This window comes from Tachyglossus aculeatus, chromosome 12 (assembly GCF_015852505.1).
Source record: "Tachyglossus aculeatus isolate mTacAcu1 chromosome 12, mTacAcu1.pri, whole genome shotgun sequence".
Lineage (NCBI taxonomy): Eukaryota > Metazoa > Chordata > Mammalia > Monotremata > Tachyglossidae > Tachyglossus > Tachyglossus aculeatus.
The window spans coordinates 19,376,576-19,391,884 of NC_052077.1; the positions used below are offsets into that span (position 1 = coordinate 19,376,576).

Here is a 15,309-nt window from a genome sequence, read left to right on the forward strand (position 1 = left end):
ATTCATTATGGGCAGGGAACCTTTCTACCAACTCTGTTGTACTGTACTCTCCCAATAGCTGGGTACAGTGCTCTGCACACAGTGAGCACTCAATAAATATGATTGATTGATTGATCAATTGGGTGTAATTAACCCTCTTCTTCCTCTCCCCGCTTTGCAGATCAACACAGCAATTTGCTACATTGTCCCATAGCTTCAACTGTTGATGCCTGGCATACAGAGAGTGCTTAACAAATACTATCATTATTATTAGGGATGCCTCTGCTGTCCCCTAAAGTAACCTTTTCTTTCCATGTCATGAGACTCTCTCCTCAACCAAGTCATGGAGGCACAGCAGCCCCAAACAGAAATACCACAAACTAGCGAATTGTGATCTTTTAGTTGCCTCAGAGGATCCTGGAAAAGTCCCCTTTATTAAAACAATAATAATAATAACTGTCTTATTAAGAGCTTACTCTACATCAGGTACTGCACTAAGTGCTGGGATAATAATAATAATAATAATAATGGCATTTATTAAGAGCTTACTATGTGCAAAGCACTGTTCTAAGCACTGGGGAGGTTACAAGGTGAGCAGGTTGTCCCACGGGGGGTTCACAGTCTTCATCCCCATTTTACAGATGAGGTAACAGAGGCCCAGAGAAGTTAAGTGACTTGCCCAAAGTCACACAGCTGACGATTGGCAGAACCGGGATTTGAACCTATGACTTCTAACTCCAAAGCCCGGGCTCTTTCCACTGAGCCACGCCGCTTCTCGAAGATCTTCAGGTCGGACACAGTCCTTGTCCACAATGGAGCTCACAGTCTTAAGAGGAGGGAGAACAACTATTGAATCTCCTATTTTGTGGATGTAATTGAAGCACCGAGAAATTACATGACTTTTTCATAGTATTAATTAAGTCCTCACTATCTACTGGGGACTGTACTAAGTGCTGGGGTAGATAGAAGCTACAAGCTAATCAGATTGTACACTGCCCATGTCCCACATGAAGCTTATAGGCTTTTCCAAAGCTATACAACAGGCAAATGGCAGAGCTGGGATTAGTACCCTGATCAACCCCCCTCAAAAAACCTCTCTGAAATCTTCACAATACTCTACGCAAGCTGTCACACAGCTTCCGTCACTGTTTGAAAATGCAAAAAAAATAAAGGTGCCTATGGAGCAAAGCATTGAGTTCCTGGATTCCCTTTCATAGACTTCCTTCACTAAGGGGAGCTGCATAAATAGAATCTTTTCCCCCCTTTACTTTTCCCTTTTTGATTTGGACCAAGTCCCATTGACCTCCCTCCATCTTCTGTTCCCTCCTCCATCTAGAAGGGGGAAAGTCTCCACTGTGCTGTAAAGCAAGCTTTCACTAGAAGCTCTTCTCTCAGTCAGCATAGGGAGGCCCAGCAGCTCAAACAGTAATGCACTGGAACCAGCCTTGGAGTACTGACCTCCCACTAAGAGTGTCCAGTGCCCCTGGGGTTATCACTCTATGCCTGTTAGGAACACTCATGCTGTAACCTGGTCTATTCGTCATTTCTCTCATTCCAGGGAAGGACAATAGTGCTTATAAAAAGAAACTGCAGGCCAATGAGAGATGCAGGTATAATTATTCCCCAGGACAATCTAGAGAGCAGAGGAATGTGCTCCAGTTCTCCCTTTTCCTGCCCCAGACTCACATTCTCTATGTAAGAGGAGTTTAAGAGGATTTAATCCTGGAAGTTCTTGGGGAGAGGACAGCCCAACAGGTGCTGATGAGGGATGCCACGGATGATAACCGTAAAGCTCCTTGTAGAAGCAGCGTGGCTCAGTGGAAAGAGCCAGGGCTTTGGAGTCAGAGGTCATGGGTTCACATCCCGGCTCTGCCGATTGTCAGCTGTGTGACTTTGGGCAAGTCACTTAACTTCTCTGGGCCTCAGTTACCTCATCTGTAAAGTGGGAATTAAGACTGTGAGCTCCCCATGGGGCAACCTGATTACCTTGTAACCTGAACAGTGCTTTGCACATAGTAAGCGCTTAATAAATGCCATTATTATTATTATTATTATTGTTATTGTAGGCAGGGAACATGTCTACCAACTCTGCTGCATTGTACTCTCCCAAATGTTTAGTACAGTGCTCTGTACACAGTAAATGCTCAGGAAATACCTCTAGACTGTAAGCTTGTTGTGGGCAGGGAATGTGTCCATTTATTGTTACTGTTTATTGTGCTCTGCAGGCTGTAAGCGCTCAATAAATGTGATTGAATGAATAAATAAATACCATTGATTGATTGGTTGATTGAACGCTAGAGCCATCCCAGGGCTTTCCCTCCTTTTTAAAGGCAGGTTCCCGAGTGTCAGCAACATAATGTTCACGGTGACTAGAGTCCCATTGCCATAGCTGACTGTTTTCTGCTTTAGGTGTGGTGGAAGGCCATGGCATAACCAGTCAGTATCACCATCATCATCATCATCATCAATGGCGTTTACTGACCACTTACCGTGTGCAGAGCAGTCAGTCAGTGGTATTTCTTGAGCATTTACCGTGTGCAGAACACCGTACTAAGTAAGCACTTGGGAGAGTACAATATAACAATAAACTGACACATTTCCTGCCCACAATGAGTTTACAGTCTAGAGATGCGCTTATGGTCCACAGCACTGGACTAAGCACTTGGGAGAGCACAGTACAGCAGAGTGAGTAGATAACGTTCCCTGCCCTCAACGAGTCCTCAGAAGGGTTCACAGCCATGGTGGGGGCTGCAGGAGGTGGACTATGATAATAATAATAATGATAGCATTTAGTAAGTGCTTACTATGTGCAAAGCACTGTTCTAAGTGCTGGGGAGGTAACAAGGTGATCAGGTTGTCCCACGGGGGGCTCACAGTCTTAATCCCCATTTTACAGATGAGGTAACTGAGGCCCAGAGAAGTGAAGTGACTTGCCCAAAGTCACACAGCTGACAATTGGCAGAGCCGGGATTTGAACCCATGACCTCTGACTCCAAAGCCTGGACTCTTTCCACTGAGCCACGCTGCTTCTCTGCTCTCTTCTCCCACTGACCTTCTGAGAAGCAGCATGGCATAGTGGATAGAGCACAAGCCTGGGAGTCAGCAGGCCATGGGTTCTAATCCGGGCTCCGCCAGTTGTCTGCCGTGTGACCTCGGGCGAGTCACTCTGCTTCTCTGGGCCTCAGTTACCTCATCTGCAAAATGGGGATGGAGACTAGGAGCCCCACCGGCAGGGACTGTGTCCAACCCAATTCGCCTACATCCGCCCCACTGCTTAGAACAGTGCCTGGCACATGGTAAGTGTTTAACAAATACCCTAATTATTATTATTATTATTATTCTGGTGATTGGTACCAAAGAATGCAGTGGCAAAATGACTCCCAGGGCCCCGGGACACTAATCCTACCCCATTTTCCCCAGTCAGCCTCCCCACACCACATTGCTGGACTGCAAAATGACTCCCAGAGCCCCGGGACACTAATAATAATAATAATAATGATGGCATTTATTAATAATATAATAATAATATATTAAATAATAATAATAATATCTTATTATTTGATAATATATATTAAATTATAATGGCAATTTACAATGTGCAAAGCACTGGGGAAGTTACAAGGCCATCAGGTTGTCCCTCAGGGGGCTCACAGTCTTAATCCCCATTTTACAGATGAGGTAACTGAGGCCCAGAGAAGTGAAGTGACTTACCCAAAGTCACACAGCTGACAAGTGGCAGAGCCGGGATTTGAACCCACGACCTCTGACTCCAAAGCCCGGGCTCTTTCCACTGAGCCACGCTGCTTCTCTAATCCTACCAGGGGGTAGGATTTTTTTCACTACTCCTACCCCATTTCCCCCACTCAGCCTCCCCACACCACATTGCCGGACTATAGTCACTGAACAGTGCTCCCTGCTTCCCTCTCCATTACCATGAGTGAGGAAATAGTTAAAAAAAAAAAAAGTCTGCATTCCCCAGTCCCCGCGAGGCCGAGCCTTTGTGCTTAACGCTGGCAGGCTCTTTTTGAGCTGCAGGGTTTAAGAGTTTGTTGTTTTGTTTTGTTTTATTGGGGCGGAGGGGCAGCAGTATTTTCTTGGGTGGGTTTTTTTTTTTTCCCACCCTGCAGATTTCTCTCTCCCGCACACCGACCTCGCTCTGTTTGGGAGAGTCAAGTGGAGGGGAGAGAGATTTGGGGAACTCCAGGAAAACCACCAGGAGCAAGTTTCCAGGCTGAAACTGCAGCAGCGCAGGGCAGGAGGAGGATCAGCAGCCTCCTGTGCCTGGGCTGGGCAGGACACCCAACTCGGCAGCTTCGCAGGGATCAAGGCTCATGCACGGACAGGGCACCGGTGCAGCCCCCTGCGCCTTGGGCGCACCCCGGCATCGGAGCTCCACGGTATTTTGAACGATCTTCCTTTCGGGTTTGGGGGGAGAAACGATGGGAAGGGGATGGACAGAGGGAGGAGGCCTAGGCCCCCACCAGTCAATCAATTAATCGTATTGATTGAGCGCTTTCTGTGTGCAGAGCACTGTACTAAGCGCTTGGGAAGGACAATTTGGCAACATATATAGTCCCTACCCAACAGTGGGCTCAGAGGCCTCGGTGCAGGGCTCTCCAACCTGGCTGCACAGCTGGAAAGCAGATTTGGGCATCAGATCCCAAATCCCGGCCAGGGAGACAGAGATAATAATCATAATACAGTGCCAGCGCTTAGAACAGTGCTTTGCACATAGTAAGCGCTTAATAAATGCCATTATTATTATTATTACTATTATTATAATGGCATTTGTTCAGCCAAGCACTGTTCTAAGCGCTGGGGGTTGATTCTAGACTCTGAGCCCCTTGTTGGGTCGGGACTGTCTCTATATTTCTGACTTGAACCTCCCCAGCGTTTAGTCCAGTGCTCTGCACAGTAAGCACTCGATAAATGCGACAATGGATAATAATGATGATGGCATTTGTTAAGCGCTTACCATGTGCAAAGCACTGTTTTAAGCGCTGGAATGGATGAATAGGAGAGCTGTCCTTGCAAACTCCAGACGGCCACACCTGCCCAAAGTTGGGGTTGAGCAAAAGCTCCAAAGGGGTTCCAATCCCGGCTTGTCTGCTGGGTGACCTTGGGCAAGTCACTTCACATCTCTGGGCCTCAGTGACCTCATCTGGAAAATGGGGATGAAGACTGGGAGCCACACGTGGGATAACCTGATGACCCTGTAACTACCCCAGCGCTTAGAACAGCTCCTTGGCCTATAGTAAGAGCTTAACAAATACCATCATCACCATTAATAATAATAATAATAATAATAATAATAGCCCTGTTCAGCCGGGTTAAGGGAGGGAAAGGCAGCGGTGCTAGGTTCCAGTTTGGTGTGTTTTCCCCCTTTTAAATGAATGCACTTGGAAACCCTGAACTTGGTGGGCAGCAGATTCTCTGCAACGTAGCCTGGCTAGCTTTAGTTTCTTTTGTGTAGGGATTTTCTCCTCTGGCCCGGACCCCTTTCCTGCCCCCTCTTCATCCCTTCCAAGAAGAAAAAAAACCCACCCGAGGAAGCTCGGTGAAATAAAAGCTGACACACAGCTTGATTTAGGTACTCAAGTGCAGCATGTCTGCAAAACCTCTGGCAGGCTGGGGCTGGGGACAGGACTTTTTTGTTCCCTAAAAGTCCAAGGGGAGGCTTTGTAACCTTCGATTACCTGATATGCTGGTCACGCGAGGAGCACTATTGATTATTCCTATAGAAATGTCCAGTTTTTTTGTAGTGTCCTTCAGAGTGAGCAGATAACTTAGCCATGGAATAAAAAACCAAAGAGATTAATGCGTGGCAGGCAGCAGTACCCCAACAACAAAGTCCTGTAGTGAAAGGATCTTCTTTCTGCCTCTTTGAATTTGCTTTGATCATTTTCCTCTGTAGTAGAATCCCTTAAAGGAAGGGGGGGAAGCTTTCTTCCCTCAGGTGTTAATCAAACCAAGAAGTAACTTGGCACTTGTTTCACAGAAGTAAATTCACGTGGTTGTGCTAAAGTGGAATTTCCTTTTACAAGTGACTAGTTAGAGTAAACCAGTGTAGCAAAGCAGGAGTGGTTCTAGTTTAATAATGAAAACTTGATCTTGAGAACTAGGCTTATTTAACTCTGTTCCATTGAACCCTGGTTTTTAATTAAGACTTTGCCTGGCTTCTATCTGTCCTCCTTCAAAATGTGGATGGCATGTAAAGAAAAACGTCATAGTTTGGAGGTAGTCATTGACTTGATTTCTGTTCCCCAGTTCCCTGTTATCAAAATGAGTTAGTTAACTTTATTCAATTAAAGGAATGCTGTAAACGGTAAAATGACTATCCTTTCTTTTGGAAATCAGTGGGTTATTAGTGCTCCATAACTATTTCTGTAATAGTTGGTGTTGCCTAAATGTTCTTCATGTTTCGGGAAAATGTTATTTTTGGGACACGTCTTTAGTATGGCAGGGCTGACAGAAATAGTAAAGTTGAGAAGCTATAAGTTCAGGGGAACTGGCCCTTGAAACTGAATATTTCGCCTTGTCTCCTACCTTTTTTTTTTCCCCTTCTTCTGGTAGCTGGAGGATCGTGACACACAACATAGTCTGCTCTTGAATGCTGTTCTCCCCAGCGGTGGTTGTATTTTGTTGGCCTGTGGAGACACTGGTGATGGGCTCCAGATTAATTTGAATTGGTGTTATAATAAAATCTATTAACTACTTGTAATTAAGTTTGGGAAGGAAATTGACCACCTGTGAATGCTGTTAGTTTTAGACTTCAGTTTTACAACATTGTTTGCTACCCACTGGTTAGGCCCCAAAGCCAGAGTTAGATATGCTCAGGCCATCACCCAGACAGCAAGTTTTTTTCCTTTTGCTGACTTTATCTGGGCAATATGCAGGTTGGTCGCATTCAGATGATGAATTCCCCAGAAGACCCAGTCATGGGGAAAGGAATAAATTGCCAATTGAGAAGAAATTATTTAGACATGTTTCTCCTAAAAGTGTTTATCCCATGAAAACAGAATGTCTGCTTTCCTAACCCTGTGAGGAGTTCAGGAAAAGGGCATATATCACAAACACTGAAAAAATTCATAAACAGTGAGCTGGAGTCCACACACAGCATAAAGATGAATGGCTTTCCTTCTCTTTCACATCAGAGCACAAGATTAAAGATGTGGAAATCGGGACAGGAAATGATTTTTTAACAGGGACGGCTTTCCCATTTTATCTGTTCCCTCCACCCCTTCAGTATTCTTATAACATGATGGGAAGAGTGAGTTCCTATCTCTTTCCTTGAGAAAAAAAGGATGGATATCTGTTGCCAAAAGCTTTCTTGAGACAAAATGTTTAAAAGGAGAGACAGGTACCTTAAAACAAATATTTTGTCACTCTGTTAAACCATGGCTTCATTTTGGATGTAGAAATGTATCCACAGTACAGTATACTAGATACCCTGATGTCAAAGAGTGGATGTAATGTGTACCTCTGGCTGCATCACTACCACTAATCATCAAACCTTAGGGGAAAAGATGATGGTCACCCCACGTTTTGCTGGTTGGGATTCTAATGATAAATGGCCCCAGGACTAAAAGGCATGCTTCACTTCAAAGCATGTTAATCCTCAAAACTTGAGGCCAAATATTTCTTGAGAGGGTTTTTGTCTTATCACCCACCTGCTGTATTTAAATATCAGCATGATTATGTTTATTAATAGTCCTTTCATCCTTTAAATTTTAAAGGATGTTCTCTACATAGACTTAGACTTCATATAGACTGTGCATATTTTTTCATTTAAAATCTAATTAAAATATTCTCCATAAGTGTAAATGTATTATCAGCATCATTACCAAAAAACACAATGGCTAAAATTGTTTTTTACTCGTGTATATAATCATTACACAAATGTATTGCATTTTAGCACTGGAAAAAAATTAAGACCTTAAAAAATGTTAAACTAGATTTTAGTTTTATTTATATATATATATGAATACATATATATAAAAGAAACAACTCCATATTTTTTAAATTTCCCTTCAGCCATAGTCTAAAAAATTATTGTATCTATCTTTTGCAGGATTTTCTTCCATGTACTAACAAGTACATAAATGTAAAATGATAATGCAAGATAACTGTGTAGTAGAGGTTAAACAATTCTGGTTCCCCTTCCATCCCCTTCCCCTTCCAGAGAAGCAGCGTGGCTCAGTGGAAAGAGCACGGGCTTTGGAGTCAGAGGTCATGGGTTCGAATGACGGCTCCACCACAAGTCTGCTGTTTGACCTTGGGCAAGTCACTTAACTTCTCTGAGCCTCAGTTGCCTCATCTGTAAAAAATGGGGATTAAGACTGTGCACCCCACGTGGGACAACTTGATCACATTGTATCCCCCTACAGCGCTTAGAACAGTGCTTTGCACATAGTAAGCGCTTAACATGCCATCATTATTATTATTATTATCTGAATTTATTTCAGACATATGCCAGTTGAGGGGCTCTGACATTGTAATTCCTTGCTTCTTAGAAAGATCTGCAGTTAAACACCCAAAGTAAATGAATTTCTCACAGATGACTGCCTATGATAATGGATAATATTTCAGCTACGAAGTACCTTTTTTTTTCTTCCCTTCCAGGTGAAAAAAGTGAATGTGTAAAACTGACGCGCATTATAAAGGACATAACTCATCAAATTGGCCCCAAGATGGAAGCCCTGTGTGTAAGAGCCTCCTTTCTACTGATGTTGGCTGGATATGGGATCAGTGACAATTCGGAGAGATTCTACACAAACTTGAGTGACGGTATCGATGACCTCACCACATTTCGTGGAACAGAACCCAGCTTTCTCTTCACGACCCACAGGCCCACTTCCCCGGTGCTAGCCTCCAATCTTTCTGCACGCAGCTATTGTCCGCAGCAGACTAAAATTACCGCCGCCTTCAAGTACATTAACACTGTGATATCTTGTGCTATTTTCATCGTCGGAATGGTGGGGAATGCTACTCTGCTCAGGATCATTTACCAAAACAAGTGCATGAGGAATGGCCCCAATGCACTGATAGCCAGCCTGGCCCTTGGAGACCTTATCTACATTGTCATTGATATCCCCATCAATGTGTTTAAGGTAGGAAGCCGCCATAGATATCACTGTGATTTATTTGCCAGTTCGCAACACCAGCCTTTCATTTTTCTAACTGAATCAACAAAGTAGAAACAAATGTGAAACTCTTACCCGGAGGCTGTGATTTTCAAAACCCTTCATGGTACTTCTTTGTCTTTGGGGGAAAGAAAAAAAAAATGAACCAAAAAAACCCGCTATGTGCTAGCCATAATAAGGATTGTCCTTTGGGGTTTAGCGAATGCAGGACTGATTAGTTTCAAAGAAAAAAAAAAATGTTACAGCTCTTGCCCTTGATTAATGTTAGCACTAGTACTTCTGGAATATATCTTGGAAAATGGACTCTTCTGTGGTGGATTTGGAAAATTATCCTCACTTTCATAAGATCTTGAATTGATGACCTTGTCTAAACAGTATAAATGAAGAGGGAAGATGGCAGTGAATCTGGTGCATCTGGACAATATAGAACTGTAACCTGAGTTATTTGGGTCTAAAAACTTCACTGTTTCTCCATCAAATGGGTAATTTAGAAGATAGAATGGGTATTGTGTTTCTTTGTTTTTTTGGCCCAATTTGTATTTACTGAGCGCTTAATGTGTGCACAGCACTGTACTAAGCACTTGGAAAGTACAATTTGGCAACAGAGACAATCCCTACCGAACTTTATCCAGTTAATTCCAGCTAAGTAGACCTGGACTTCTAGTGTCTATCGTGACATTTACATAACCATTATTCATGATAGAGAAATACACAAGTTGAGGCCTCAATGTTTGGAAAGGGTAATTTATGTTTTACATTTAAATTTATCATCTAGCCATATGATTATAAATAGCTCCTTGTGCTTCCAGTTTTAGAACTGCTTAATATGGCAACAAACTGAACCAAAAAAATTTGATTCTACATTTTTTGACCCCAAAATGTATATTAACTTGCGTGATTATGTGCTATGAATATATTAGTAGGAAAGGATTGTTACAAATTCCATTGATAAATGTAGTAGCCTGAAAACACAAAAGAGTTGGAGTAGCTTTATAGAGACTTTAAATGAGCCAAAATCATTTTCTTATGCAGCACCCTTGTGATCAAAATATCTGTGGTTTGTAAAATATGCCTGAGTTTTTGGGTTTTTTTGGTTGGAGACTTTTAAAAATAAGTTCTGATCTCTTGAACCTTGAAATCATAATGATAATATTATTGTTTGTTACAGTCCTCAAAAAAGTTTAGCCTTTCATTTTTTTCTTCATTACTCTAATACGAGCAGCAAGCACTATAGTAAGATCAAGCTTATTAAGAAAATTGATCTCCTAAAGATCTTGTTAACTTTCTTTGGTATTTTCTCATTTAACCAATAGACTGAAATTTTAAGTAAAAATACATTCTCATTATCTATGTTCACAACCTTTAAACTGGTTTTAATTAATTTCATAATTCTCTGTGAATATGAGATAAAAGTCCTTTACAAATGACATATTACAAATATGCATTATAAGAATAATAATAATGGTGGATTCTGTGCCAAACACATACTAAAGCACATAAGAAAACTTAGATTACAAATAAGCAGATAAGTAGTATAAATTCATGAGATAAATACATATGTTTTCTGTTGGGTCATAAAATGAGACAAAAACAAAATTATGATCCAAAAGAAAAAAATATATAATTAGGATATACTAGAGAACATGTGTCATGATCTGTTCTTCTAAAAATGTCCATTGATTTTTTTTTTAACTACTAACCAGACAAGTACTAAAACGGACATTCTTTGACATGTTCCTTGGACAACACATTCTATAAGGATGATCTGAACGAGGCTGTAAGCGCCTGTAATTTGGGAACTCTCCCCATCATTAATATTTGTCAGCAAGTATAAGAATAGAGTTGGAAAACGTCATGATGTGACTAGATGGAGTCTCCTATCAGTAACAACTGATGAGCCTCAATTTTGAGATTGGAGTAAGTGAAAACCTGCGCAGAACAATGGATTATATTGCTAATAGCTTGTTCAGTGCTATTCAAATTCTGTTGTCCTTCCTAGTCATGTTTCTGCAGGGGAATTGAGTGCAATCAATCAATCAGTGGTATTAATTCATTCAATCGTATTAAATGAGCACTTAATGTATGCAGAGCACTGTACTGGGTGCTTTTCATTCATTCATTCATTCAATTGTATTTCTTGAGTGCTTACTGTGTGCAGAGCACTGTACTAAGCGATTGGGAAGTACAAGTTGGCAACATATAGAAACGGTCCCTACCCAACAGCGGGCTCACAGTCTAGAAGATACGACCGAATGAATGGATTCAGTCATTCATTCAATTGTATTTATTGAGCGCTTACTGTGTGCAGAGCACCGTGGTTGGGTAGGGACCGTCTCTATATGTTGCCGATTTGTACTTCCCAAGCGCTTAGTATAGTGCTCTGCACATTAAGTGCTCAATAAATACGATTGAATGAATGGATGAGAGTACATTACAACAGAGTTGGTAGAAACGTGCTCTGCCCACAAAGAGCTTACAGTCTAGAGGAGGGGAGCAAGGATGCAGAACATTGCGAAGTCTTCACCCTCATTTGCCAGCAACAGGCAGAAGCAGACCTAGAACTCATATCTCCTAATTCACAGAGCAGTACTCTTTCCACCTGGTTACCAGCAGCGGTTATGTACGGCAGAGGCCTTTATTGTGCCAAATCCACTCACCGCAGCCTTCGTCTCCATCTTTCATTCAGTTGGCCCTCGTTGGTAACTGAGTGAATTCAAAGTTCAGGGGCCACAATTATTATCAGAGGAAATTCCCTCTGAGAAGAAATCTCATGAGATTTCATGGAGGGTCCACCTCCACTCACCACCTATTTCAACCAATCAGTAGTATTTATTGAGCACTGAGAAGTGTACTAAGCACTTGGGAGAGTACAACAGAATTAGCAGACATGTTCCCTGTCCATAGCGAGCTTGGTCTATTTCCTTCCTTTTACTCCCACTTCTGATCATAGCCCTGGGTTTGATGGCACTCCCTTCAGATTGGATGGAACATTTTGCTCTATGGAAATCATCATCATCATCATCATCGGTGGTATTTATTGTGCAATTACTGTATGCAGAGCACTGTACTAAGTGCTTGGGAGAGTACAATACAATAGAATTGATAGACACATTCTACAATCCTTCAGACACTCCAAGATCACTAACACAGAACTTTTAGACTGTGAGCCCACTGTTGGGTAGGGACTGTCTCTATGTGATGCCAATTTGTACTTCCCAAGCACTTAGTACAGTGCTCTGCACATAGTAAGCGCTCAATAAATACGATTGATTGATTGATTGATTGATTTCCGGGTGAAGCTGTGGGTTAGTAATTTTGAACTGCCAAATCGGAATCTCAGTACTTTTGTTTCTGAATTACTATGAAAGTACTAAGAACTTGGTAAAGTTCGTAGATGTGATCCCAGTCCACAAGGAGTTGACAGTCTGAGAGGGGTGGGAGTCAGAAGGTCTTGGGTTCTAATCCTAGCTCTGCCACTTCTCTGCTGTGTGACCTTGGGCAAGTCACTTCACTTCTCTGCACCTCGGAGCAGCGTGGCTCAGTGGAAAGAGCCTGGGCTGGGGAGCCAGAGGTGGTGGGTTCTAATCCCGGCTCCACCACTCGTCAGCTGTGTGACCTTGGGCAAGTCATTCAACTTCTCTGGGCCTCAGTTCCCTCCTCTGTCAAATGGGGATGAAGACTGTGAGCCCCATGTGGGACAACCTTATTACCTTGTATCTACCCCCGTGCTTAGAACAGTGCTTGGCACATAGTAAGCGCTGAACAAATACCAACATTATTATTATTAAAATAGATTACAGATAGGGGAAATAATAGGGTGTAAGCCTATTTACACCCTAAGTGCTGTAGGACTGGAGTGAGTGTCAAAGCACTTAAAGGGGTACCCAGCCAAGAGTACAGTCAGTGCAGAGAGGAGGGCAGGTAGGGGAAATAAAGGGCATATGCGTATGTGGGAAAGCCTCTTGGAGGAGATGTGATTTTAGGAGGATTTTGAAGGTAGGGAGAGTGGTGATTTGGCTGATAAGACGGGCAGGGAGTTCCAGGCCAGAAAGAGAATGTGGGTAAGGGGTAGATGGCAGGATAAATCAATCAACCAATCAATTGTATTTATTGAGCGCTTACTGTGTGCAGAGCACTGTACTAAGCGCTTGGGAAGTACAAGTTGGCAACATCTAGAGACAGTCCCTACCCAACAGTGGGCTCACAGTCTAAAAGGGGGAGACAGAGAACAAAGCCAAACATACTAACAAAATAAAATAAATAGAATAGATATGTACAATAGACAAGATGGAGATACAGAAAGTAAGTAGGCTGGTGTTAGAGGAGCAGAGTGCACAGGCTGGGTCGACAGGGACAGGGAGGATGGCGGTGATAAAATATTACCACTGAGCCCAGGGTTTGGCTGGGAAGGTAAGGAGACGCAGCGTGTCCTCGTGGATAGAGCCTAGGAGTCAGAAGGACCTGGATTCTAATCCTGGCTCCACCGCTTGTCTGCTCTGTGACCTTGAGCAAGTCACTTCACTTCTCTGTGCCTCAGTTCTCTCATCTGTGAAATAGGATTAAGGCTGTGAGCCCTATGTGAGACAGGGACTATGTCCAACCCGATTAGCTTGTATCTACCCCAGGCACATAGTAAGCGCCACAGTTAGCAGCGTGGCTTAGTGGAAAGAGCCCGGGCCTGGGAGCCAGAGGTTCTGGGTTCTAATTCCGCTTCTACCACTTGCCTGCTATGTGACCTTGGACCAGTCACTTCACTTCTTTGTGCCTCAGTTACCTCATCTGCAAAATGGGGATTAAGACTGTGAGCCCCCTGTGGGACAAGGACTGTGTCCAACACAATTATCTTGCATCTACCCAGTGCTTAGAACAGTGATTGGCGTATAGTAAGTGCTTAACAAGTACCTTAATTATTTTTATTATTATTATTTTGAGGAGTTCTGTTTTGTATATGTTAACTTTGAGGTGTCCTAAAGGCAGGAGAAAATGCAAGAAAGCAGAGAAGGGGAGACATCAGGGCTAGAAAGGTGGATTTGGGAATCATCCATGTAAAGATGGTAACTGAAGCTACTGGAGCTAGTGAATTCATTCAATTGTATTTATTGAGTGCTTACTGTGTGCAGAGCACTGTACTAAGCGTTTGGGAAGTACAAGTTGCTCCAAGAGAGTGAATGCTCCAAGAGAGTGGGGTGTAGATGAAGAATAGAAGGAGACCCAGAACTGAACCCAGAGTTAGAGGGTGGGAGGCAGAGGAGGGTCTTTCCATGTCATATTTTGACATTCTCTACACATTCATGCCCAGCATGACCCTGTGTGCTTGGAGGATAATATTTTCATCTCCAGGGAGAAATTAAGCTTCTTTCTTGCTCCAGGACACTGAAAATTTTCCAGAAATAGAATGTAAGAACTCTGATTATATCTAATCTCTGCAAGTTCAGATCCAAGATCTCCTCTTCCACTTAGTAAACCACCCGGGTACCCTACACTTTACATAGTCATAAAAAGGATAGCACACCCACATTTTAATAACAATAAAAGAGAGTATGGCAGTATGGCCTAGCGGATAAAACTTAAGCCTGGGAGCCAGAGGAGCTGGACTCTATTCCCGGCTTCACCCCTTCCCTGCTGTGTGACCTTGTGCAAGTCACTTGACTTCCCTGAGCCTCAGTTTCCTCAATTGCAAAATGGGAATTCAACACCTATTCTCTCTCCTACTTGGACTGTCGGCCCCCTGTGGGACAGGGACTGTGTCTGATCTCATATCTACCCCAGAGCTTAGAACAGTGTTCGACACGTAGTAAACACGTAACAAATACCAGAAAAGAATGAACAAGCCCACAGTCACTTTCTGTAATTGGCAACTCAGGTGCAGATTTCACCTTTGAGTACAAAGGCTGGTCAAGACACCGGCTGGCTTCCCATTTCCCTGTCTGCTCTGTCCAAGATTCTGGGGCCCCGAAACCCAAGTCTGAAATCCCACAGCCTTACTGCTGCATCTGTTTCTGGGGTGACAAAAGTGCAGACTTGACAGAGCCACTGGCCAAGACAGCCTGGCCATTTTGGCCCAGCCCAGAAACACTTTTCATTGCCTTTGTCCGGGGCACAGATCTGGGGTATCCCTGCCTGGCTTCAGACATGGCAGAAAAACTAAATGGTGAGGGAGGTGGGAGATAGCCATACCCCAACAACT

General features: G+C 43.1%; 1 protein-coding gene across 1 annotated transcript in view; it reads left to right on the forward strand.

Annotated features, from left to right (window-relative positions):
• Positions 1 to 4,069: 4,069 nt before the first annotated feature.
• Positions 4,070 to 15,309, forward strand: part of EDNRA (endothelin receptor type A) — a 58,404-nt gene continuing 47,164 nt past the window's right edge. Inside the window, exons 1-2 of the mRNA XM_038755244.1 lie at positions 4,070 to 4,376; positions 8,602 to 9,089. Of these exons, the coding sequence (XP_038611172.1) occupies positions 8,670 to 9,089 (420 nt within the window). The 5' untranslated portion in view covers positions 4,070 to 4,376; positions 8,602 to 8,669. The remainder of the gene's footprint in view (positions 4,377 to 8,601; positions 9,090 to 15,309) is intronic.